This window comes from Carassius gibelio, chromosome B16 (assembly GCF_023724105.1).
Source record: "Carassius gibelio isolate Cgi1373 ecotype wild population from Czech Republic chromosome B16, carGib1.2-hapl.c, whole genome shotgun sequence".
Classification (NCBI taxonomy): domain Eukaryota; kingdom Metazoa; phylum Chordata; class Actinopteri; order Cypriniformes; family Cyprinidae; genus Carassius; species Carassius gibelio.
In genome coordinates, this window is record NC_068411.1 from 14,865,047 (window position 1) to 14,875,911 (window position 10,865).

The 10,865-nt window shown below is 38.7% G+C and overlaps 1 protein-coding gene across 1 annotated transcript; it reads left to right on the plus strand.

Annotated features, from left to right (window-relative positions):
* The first annotated feature begins 251 nt into the window (after positions 1-251).
* LOC127974839 (hepatic leukemia factor) lies at positions 252-10,335 on the plus strand. The gene is made up of 5 exons (XM_052578389.1): positions 252-1,226; positions 1,494-1,744; positions 3,416-3,871; positions 5,898-6,151; positions 8,286-10,335. The coding sequence occupies exons 2-5, from the start codon at positions 1,549-1,551 to the stop codon at positions 8,499-8,501; spliced, it is 1,122 nt and encodes a 373-aa protein (XP_052434349.1). The 5' UTR covers positions 252-1,226; positions 1,494-1,548; the 3' UTR covers positions 8,502-10,335.
* The last annotated feature ends 530 nt before the right edge of the window (positions 10,336-10,865 follow it).

A 10,865-nucleotide genomic window follows, 5' to 3' on the forward strand; every position in this document is an offset into this window, starting at 1 on the left:
TTCTGAATCTTTTGTGGGTGTGCACTACTCTTCCCCTGGATTCGTGCAGTTTCTGTATTCTCACGCGGCTGTGGCATGGGTGGGATGAATGGGCGGGGCGCAGTTCTCCACGGTAGCCAGTTACTGTGCGCGCGGGGAGGAGCCTCTTTTCTCTCAGCCAATGGCAGAAAAAGGACAGACAGGCTCAGCCGCGTCTCCGCGTGCGGACACCATGTGCACTGGAGAGCGCGTCTGTGTTTCTGAGACGCAACGTGTATTTGCCATCTCCTCTCACATGATGCTCACGTTTCCCGCGGATTACTAGTGAACTGAAAAAGTGTGTCCATTCGCTTGACAGTTTTTTTTCTTTTGGATTTTGGCGAAAGGTAGCGCCCTGATAGGACTGAGTGTAAAAACTTGACAGATTGTTAAATAAATAATTATATTGTTAATAAATCATAATTCTGATGCACTTTAAAACTGTTCACTTTCCAGCTTAGTAAGTGGCCACGTGTTTATGCGTTTTCTATGTGCCAAACATAGGCGTTATCGGGACAGCTGGGAGAGAAATTATCGACCAATTTGTTTTTAATCAGTGCTACTAACCCCCGAGGAGCGTGCCTGTCACGAGGGGGCGTGCCTCATTAATAATAAACAGCGCTGAGCTTTCTCTCTGGGAGGTGTGACGTCACGCGAGCGGCCCGTGTTCGTTCCAGCTGAGCGAAAAGCTCGGAGGGCTCAGCTCAAAGTGTGCGGTAACACACATGCAGAGAGAACTGAACAGAAGGGCTGACCACAAGGGGAAAAGGCGATTGAGCGACTGAACGAAAAAAACGTCAACATCCCTCCAATCGCACTACGCAGCAGTCTCGGCAATACTTTCTTCGTGCTGTTTTCATTTGTTATTTTGGAGACGACGCACGTTTCGCGCATTGAAGAGTTGAGCGCGCATTCACGTTATCGTTTGCACTATTGGATTTCCTAATCTCCGAGATTTTTCTATTCAGTGCTGTTTTCTACTCAAACCGTTGTATCCGGTTAATTTTTCTTTTTTCTTTCTACGTTGTTCTTGGACATAACATCGCAATTTTTGACATTGGCCTGTATTAATAAAAGTTCAGCAGAAGATAAACTGTCAACATTTTCTGGAATTACTGGGAAAGCATATTTTTATCCACTCGACTAATCTACAATCAAATGCAAGCAGAATGGCTCTCTTTGTTTAAAACCTTTTTTTCCAAATACAGGTAAATTCACGTTAATCTTCTTTGATCTCAGATGCTGTGGTGCACGTGAGCTGCGCAGGTCGTTCCTCCTCCTCTGTCTAAAGTAAACGCGGTCTCGTGTTGCAGCACTAAACAACTTTGTTTACTTGAATGCTACTCTGAGGATTCGAATTTAATTCACATACATCATATGTTATTATATGTGCTTTTTATTACGAATTAATGCTTATATTTTGTTGTTTTTCCACTATGAATCGTCATGTGATTGATTTCTCGGCTACACAACAGTATTGAATCAACGAAACATCTAGCGGTCAAGGGAGCTCGATCCGGCTGACGTTGGATGATGGCCAGGCCGCTTTCACAGCTCCTTCCCCCGGACCTTCCCTCCGCCGGAGCCAGTCCTCAGTTTGGCAACAGTAGCCAGGCGGGAGGCTCACTTAACGGAGGACACTTAAACTCCACTGCGAACTTAAAGTCGCTCCTGCAGCTCCCAGTGAAGGGCGACCAGCGCGTCAAAGACTGTAGTGAAATGAAGGGTGAGGAAACGCACCTGCTTCCCTGACACTCAGTGTTTATTATAACGAGCTCCCTCTCAACCTTTTCTTTGTTCCCCTTTGGAATGCGTAAATAATGTGTTAACAGTCACAAGGACAGTTGTTTCCTGATTAGTGTGATTTACTGGTGATTTAAAAAGTGTGGTTGAACATGTCAAATGACAGGGTCATGTGCGACTATGCATATATCACGGTGAGCTTCAAGACAGGACATCACATGGGACTTAGTTGAAGAGATAAACAAGGCCAGGCCTTTCAGCCACTTAGCTTTCTACCCAGGTACTTTGAGGTCAGCTGTTGGCTAAGCCATTTTGTTTACAGGTTTGTGCAATGCACAGCATAATCACACCAACCGACGACGTCCATTGCCTGTGAATACAACCGTGTGAATATTAGAAAAGCTTATTTATGGATTGCTGTCAGTAGCATTGTTTTGTAATGATTATCTGGTTAACATTAATAGAAACTGACCCTAAATAGGTGAGGGAAAAACTCTTAAACCAGAGTCAGTCCAGTTTTCATGCACACAGCTTTTGAAAACTCTTTTATTGATAAAGCACTTTTGGTGTAGTTAATTGTTTTTAAGCTTGAGTATTTATTCAGTGACACTACTGTGTTATTGTTTTGTAAAGAAAATAATTTAAAATGTGTTGCAGTTACATTTTTATGGTTCGTTTTTATACAATATAGCTAAACCAGAAAAGTCTCAATTCAATCTCTGCACCGCAAAATGCCTAATTTAGCCTAACTAGTGTTGTTAAGATTTTAGACCCCACCCTAGAGTGTCCCAGACCCCACCTAAATGCTTTAAGATGGAAAGCTTCAGATTTAAGACCTTCAGATGCCATGTCCACTTTCACATTGTTTTTATTTTTTATAGTTTTTTATTGCATTGCTCCTGTAGATTAGAAGTGGTTTAATACCAAATAAATATAACCAGTAACCACTTAGCTCAATATACTCTACACTAAACTAGAGCACCATTGTAGTATTGCTATGTTACACTACTGTAATATTGTGTTAAACAATACACGTCTGACTTTGTGTTTCACCTGTTGCCTTTTGCGTCATGGTTTTGGCTCGGCCATAATACCATATATCTGTAACATGTAGCCATTGTTCAACTGTATTGTTGCTGAGCCACAGAGTTAAGCAGTGTCACTGCGGTGTGACATTGTAATCGCTTTACCATGTATTTTTCTGGAATGTCAAAACGCATTAATCTTTTGCCAGTTTAAAGGAAAGTATTTCAAAGGCTCTTCATTTTGCATTGATGCACCGGCTTTTCACGTGTTGACATTGCAGAGGTAGTTTTCCCAGAGGGATGTGAAAGTTGCTGGGAAGTGTTATTCTAACTACGTAATCTGAGCACCATCAGAAATACTGCTCTCTTGAAATCTACAAAAGTCAATATATGTGTTCCTAAGAATAGTTAGAATGGTTTGAGAGAGTTTAGCCCCATTCACACCAAGAACGATAACCATAATGGCATCCAATATCGTCTGCTTATTCGAAGGGCACACTCATCTGCCGCTTTAAATTCTCGAGCTCGTTATAGCAAGATGGATTCTGATTGGGTGTCAATGTTAGTATCGTTCTATCTTTTCTTTAGTATTGAGAATGATATTTAGAACTATATCTTTCTTTTCATAGGTAAGGACAGGTTGGACATCGATGAAGACTCTCTCGGTCGTTGTCCTCTGCGCAATGGCTGCAGCAATGGACTTGTCGCTGACAGCAACGGTGCAGGCACGGGCAGCTTTTCTAACAGCAATAACAGTTCCTTCCTGGGCCCATTGCTATGGGAACGAACATTGCCATGTGATGGCGGGCTGTTCCAGTTGCAGTACATGGACCTCGAGGAGTTTCTGACAGAGAACGGGATGAGCAGCATGCACAGTACCTCCAACTCCACCTCGGCTCAGATACCTTCCCAAAGCTCTCAGTCTGCCGTCCCCAACCAGGGCTCCCAGTGCCTCCCCACCTCGCCCCCACACTGCTCCTCATCCTCCTCACCGACATCCACCACCGCCTCGTCCTCGCCCTCTCTGCTCGGGCTGGACATGCACACGCCGCAAAGCATGCTGGGAGCTGCAGACTGCTTGCACGGTGAGTTTGCCTTCGCAGTTCCGAGTTTTAACTAGTAGTGAAAGATAAGCTAGAGAGGATGTTAGGAACTGTCTGGAGGCAAGCCGTGGAGATGAAGAAAGGAAGCTCTGAGGGCCGAAAATGAAGTCTACACTTCCCCCGTTTTGCTTACAAGAAATTCCCCTGGATTTCGTTCTGTTTGCGAGTCGTGAAAAGCACCAGACTGTCCCTTGGGTGTGTGTTACGGTGTAGTTTCAGAGTATTAATGGTTTGGGTGTGTGTGTTGTTATGAGTGTGTATGGATGCTCATGGTGTGTGTTTGTAAGCTTCACTGTCAAGGTTTGAGCGGTTTTTGGGAGTGAGTGTTACAGGGTGTGCAGCTGTTCATGCTTTTGTGAAGACGTGAGTTGTGTTTTATAGGTACATGTTAACATTGCACATTTTTTGTGTCATCAAACCTATTTACAGGCTGTTTAAGAGGTGAGTGGGAAGTTTGCGTGGGTGTTATTTAAAAAAAAAATGAGCCAGTTAGAAATATACAAAAAAAGAAAACTGCAGTCCGTCTTGCAGGACTGACAAAAGGGATATACAAATATAAATGGTGATGACAGCGAGTGAAAAGAGAGGAAAAGATTTTGATATAGAGCTGAGAACAAGACGGCGAATGAAAGGCCGGTAAGTAAACAGTGGGGGACACACAGGTTAACCAGGAGCGAAGAATGAAAGGCAGAGACGGCATGTGTGCGATTGTGCTCGCATGTTTTTAAATCTCTTCCTCTTCTCACACGCTTGGTCCATGTGCAGTCGCTCAATCACGTGCCGAGGCAGGCAGAGCGAGAGCGAGGACGGGGGAGGAGCAGAGGAGAGGAGGCATGTGTGGGAGTGTGTGTGAGTAACAGACAGGGAGAGATTGAAAGATTGAGATGGAATGACTCAGTGCGAGCTGATACTGTTCTTCCGATTAGATGTTTGTTTACATGTCTAGATGGCTAAAGAGAGAGAGAGAGAGAGAAAGATTAAATGTGCTACTGGTAAATATTTGGAATGTTCTGTGTGATTAAAAAGCACATGCAGAAGCAATCACATCACATATTTGTACAGATTTTATCAAGCCGTCTCGAAAAAAAAAACTGTCAGTGCATGTGCATCTGTGGACCTAAAGAGAGGATCAATGCTAAATGTGGTTAAAGTTACTCTTAAAGGTATACTACTCCCCAAAATGGAAATGTTGTCATTAATCACGTACCCCCATGTCATTTCAAACCTGTAAAAGCTTTGTTTGTCTTCGGGAACACAATTTAAGATATTTTGGATGCAGAGATTATTTTATTATTTATTTAAAATAGGAAAAAAGTAGAAAGCCAATGTAGAAAAATAATCTTTGAAAACAAGTCTTCATAACGTTCCTTCTCATTAAATTGATCTTGATCTATATATTTTATTAAATATAAAGATCTATTATATATCTTGATTGAATATATATATATATATATATATATATATATATATATATATATATATATATATATATATATATATATATATATATATATATATATATATATATATTGTGTGTGTTTTTTTTTTTTCAGTTTTATTATTTATTAGTAGTGTGATCATTGTTTTTTGCCATTGTGGAAGTAGACATAACCATGTCTGTTTTTGTCTGTATGTTCAAGCAATCTGCCAGGCAGGAAAACCCCATTATTATGAATTTCCCATAGGAGAAAAACAACTAAAATATAAGTAAAAAAAAATACATGCACGCATACATTAACGAACAAATAGTTTGCTTGCATTAACATAAATTCACTATCAAAGTATTAGTGTAGTGAAACCACGAGTTAAAAAATTCGGGAATAGAGCTTAGGGGAGAGATATTGGAAAATGGAAAAACAAGAGAAGGATTAATGGATTGTGTTGTTGTCTGCTGCCTGTTACTGCCCCCTTGTGTGTCTTCTGGGTAATGTTTTAAGAGTTCCATCATTCTGAATGCATGCACACAGCAGCATGAGTTAATCGAAGCATCCACTTTATGTACCATCAGGCACTCCGCCAGGCAGCTTGGAGCCAACGCCCTCACCGTCCTCCACCACATGTCCACCACTCCCTACTCCACCCAGCGCTAACTGCAACAACATGGTGGCGCCCTTTGACCCTGATCCTGCGGATGTTGCCCTGTCGAGTGTGCCTGGACAGGAGGCGTTTGACCCCCGCAGGCATCGGTTCAGTGAGGAAGAGCTCAAACCTCAGCCCATGATTAAAAAGGCTCGCAAGATGCTTGTCCCTAATGACCTAAAGGTGAGAAGTTAATGCAGCAGCATGCTATGGACATATAACATTTAATATAAATACTTGGGATGGTAATACAATAAGGAGTTCCTAACAGAACTATAAGTGGAGCATGTGCCTTCATCATATAAACATTGGATTTTGTAAAGAGAGTTTATTTATTTTTTTATAGACCTAATAGCTTACAGTCAATATTATTGTGTAACTGTCTATACAGGTTTCAGTAGTCATCTGTCACTGTGCAGATTTCTCTCACTGATTATTTGGCAAAGAATTACAATTAGTTTATTTTGTCCTGCACATTATAAAAGTTGGCTGGAAAATTCAATTTTCCATTTTGTTCAAAAGGTCTGACATTCTTAATTCTTATTTCTAAGCAAATTCAGTAATGCAGATACCAGGCATGTTTTAATCTGTTGTGACCGTGACACTGTAACATTGCCATTTATTAATAACGGTAACAGATTTAAAAATATAGATATGAAAAGGTAATTTGTTACCAAAACCTGATACTAGAATGGTTTTGGTTTTATAAAGTAACAGAGTGATTTATAAAGCATGTCACATTGACTTTTGGGGAATGGGTGGTAGCATAGCGTATGTGGTCAAGTCTCAAGACTAAGGCAGATGTCTTGGAAACCAAGGGTCTCGGATATGTGCGCTTTTTTGTTATAAAGGGCACAGCAGTCAAAAGGGAGAATTCCTTTAGCACAATGACCTCTCTTCTGGGAGCAATTGGATGTTTTGAATAATTGGAAACATTCTTAATGTTTTGGGCTTTTTTTTTTTTTAAAGGTATAGTTCACCCAGAAAAGAAAATTTGTCATTTACTCACCCTACTGGGATTCCAAACATATGGAATTGGATCTGTGGAACAAAAAATACACATTATATATGTATTTACACACACACACACACATTTTTTTTTTTTTTTTTTTATTATTATTATTTTATTTTTTTTTGGTCCACAGATGAGTCCAAATGTTTTTATTTTATTTATTATTATTATTATTATTATTAATCCGCATCCAGTGAGTAGTACACAAGTCATATTAAAAACCAGGTTCACAAAAAAGAAAAAATACAGACAAATGGTTACTCGAACTTGTGTGTTATATTATATATTAGTTTTAATGCATTAATTATGCATTGTACATTTGAATAGCACACATTTAACATTAAATTGAGCACCTTGTAAAGTTACTGCTATTAACATATTTCAGATGATAAGTATTATTAAATTTTTAATTTTTTTCTGCAACAAATAAAATTTTGGTTTTGACTAATGGTTAGTTGACTATTAAGGGGCAGCCCTAATAATACATAAAGGCTTTAGGTACACTCTTAAAAATAAAGGTGCTTCAAAAGGTTCTTCACAGCTTTGCCATAGAAGAACCATTTTTGGTTCTACAAAGAATCATTCAGTCAAAGGTTCTTTCAAAGAACCATCTCTTTCTTACCTTTTTATAATCTGAAGAACCTTCTTTCACCACAGAGAACTTTTTTGGAAACAGAAAGGTTCTCCAGATGCTAAAGGTTCTTTACGGAACCATATAGACAAAAAGGTTCTTCTATGGCCTCGTGAAGCACCTTTATTTTTAAGAGTGTAAAGTGTTACCAAATTAACATTTTTGGATGAACTGTCCTTTTAAATAATGGAGGATTGTGCAAAGTAAATGCACTTGATAGAAGAGACAAGTGAATATGGTTGGTAAATACCAAGTTTTAAATAAATTAACAAATTATTATTTGAAATGTAGAAAACTGAATGAAAGAAATGATATCATGGGTACTGCCAGTCAGATTTATGAGCATGTATTTAGTATTTTTAACACATGGTTTGTAACTGGCTTTCTCAAGAAAAAAAATAAGAAAAAAAATTACTGTTTCTCACTACTACTGACAGAGTGGCGTGAACCACAACCTTATGTCTGGCACTTTGAGGAAAGCCACTCAACCACAGCAGTAGTTTATGTGCAGTCAAATCTCAGACGTTTCTCACTGGAATGTCACTCAAAGTCTTCTCAAACAGTTCCATACGAACACACACAAAGCCCAGTCACACATCTGGCAAGGCTCCCCACCTGCAACTGCAGACAACCAGCATGTTCTAATATGTTCTCTTATTTCTTTTTTTTTAAAGGATGACAAGTATTGGAGTCGTCGTTGTAAGAACAACGAAGCAGCCAAGCGTTCTCGTGATGCGCGTCGACTGAAGGAGAACCAGATCTCGGTGCGCGCCGCCTTTCTGGAGCGTGAGAACGCTGCACTCAGACAGGAAGTAGCCGACATGCGCAAAGAGCTCGGCCGGTGCCGTAACATCCTGAACAAATACGAGAGCCATCACGTGGATCAATAAGGAGATGAAGAAAAAGTGTTATGAGATGATGGATGGAATGGAGAATGCAATGAATATGATAGCTGAAAGACAGACAAAAGTGCATCAAATATATGAAATGATGTATGAAGACTGCACAAGAGCTCGAGTTCTTAACTGGAGTGAGAGAGCATGTCATCTCTCATGATTATTATTATTTTTTCTTCAGTAGGTACTACGGCAAGATTTTAATTATGGAGAGAATTGTATATTTTTATATGATAGAAATATGCTTGAGGGGGAAAGGAAATTTTTGAAAATAATTTTTGTATATTTTCTATATCTTTTGGAGAGCTGTAAAGTAGTGGCAGAGGGAACTGGTTGAGGTATCACTGTAATGTAAAATCAGGTTCATATGGTATTTTTGAACTTTTGATCTCGTGAAGGAAAACAAATGAGGGGCAGAATTAAGCTTAGAAAAAAAATTATAAAACAACTTTCTAGAGAAATTCAACTGTAAAATATATGCATTTTAAATTTGTATAGAAATGTTAATATAGATTTATTCAAGCACTTAAGTTGTGATAAACCTGTGGTGACCAACAACAACCACTGATGAGGGGAATGACAGGTTGCATCTCAACTCTTTGGGGACGAACATTGTTTATCAGTCTGCTGCTGATATTTATTTGTCATTCTCAAAGGAAAACTGAACATGTAATGATGAGACGGTAAAGAAAGACATGCATTAATTATCACATTTTATCTGCTTTTTTTTTGTTTCATTCATTTAATGGTGAACTCCGTAGGAATCTTTTCTTCTTAAAGTTGGTGTCTCGTCTACAGTGTACTCATCTTTTTATAGGAATCTGACTCACAGTTGCAAACAAAAAAGCAGCTTTTTAGCAGCAGCATATATCCACAGTGTGCAGATCTTAAGTGAACTTGCAGAGGCTGTTCTTGCTGTGCAAAAACACAATTTGGACCTCTATGGATTGAATATATGGGACACGACTCTCATCTGATTGTACAGAAAGATTCCTTGCATTGGAAATTGCATTTCAAAACAGGTTGACATCTTTTGAACCTGTATATGCACTTGCTTTTATTGGGACAATATTGCATTTTTACAACCTGACTAGCGGTGTCAGTACAAATGTTTCGAAATCTATTAGTTTCGTGGTTCCTTGTTATTTCTCCAGTCATGTCTGTTTCTTTACTTAATGACCATTAAAGTAACTTCACTTATTATGAATTATTATTGATCTGATGATTATTACTATTGTTGTTAATACTACAAATTATTTTTGTTGTTTTGTTTCCTTGATATTGTCTATTTTAATGCAAATCTCCTCTCAGCTGTAGAGATTTTCACTTCCTGTTTGTTAAAGCATTAATCGTCAACACCAGCTTTAGAAGAAGTGTTGCTGGGACAGCCAGGTCAATATATGTGTCAGAGGAATGCTGGGGAAAAAACTGGTGCCCTTGGTGATCACAAACTCTGCTTTCCCAAAATCAATAAAACATTTTTTTTTCCTGTACACTAGCATTATAAAGAACCGTCATACCATTTGTGCTGTCTTTCTCTTTTTTGCATGTAGGTGTTTAAAGCTAACTGCCTTTTTTGCCCAGTAATTTGCCTCCTCCTTAACCATATACTTTTGCAGATGGATTTTGGGTAATGTAGTCTTTACGTTTCTGCACTTCCACATGTGGATGATTATGAACATTTTGTGTTGTGACTCTTGTTTTGTTTTCTTTGATGTACAAATGCCCTAATGCATCAGTGTTCACACTGCACCTAGCCAAAGTAATGCAGGGGAATGTAGTCTTTTTCTCCAAGACCACAAATAAACTATTGTTCTTACTCACTAAACACTAAGGTTGATTATTTTGCATGTCATGTGTGCCTATCATGTGTGCTACCACATGTAGTATCTTCAACTTCCTTTTTTTTCATAAATAAAATGGCAAAATGTTATTTTTGAATTTGAACAGAATGAATGAAAACCACAGATGTGCTTGTAGAAAACCTTTCAACTATCCAGCTCACATGTTGTCATAGACTGAAGTTTATAAAAGGCTATGGCCTTTAATATAAATATTAAAACTATTTAATTAAACATTAAGTAAAAAAAAATGTATAGCATAAATTATATTTAAAAATGTGTAATGCAATATAAATGAATAGTATCACAAGTATTGCAGATTGAATGCATCAGTTGGAAAAGCAACATATTGCAACAGTGGCTTGCACATTGAGGATGGAGCACCAGTAGATGTTTGGGATTGTTTTTGTTTAGACAGAATTCTCCTTTTACTTTGAGGAATATAATGTGCTGACATTTTGTACAGAATGTTTGCAGCTCTGCCTACACTGCAGAGATGAAAAGATGCTCAAGGCAC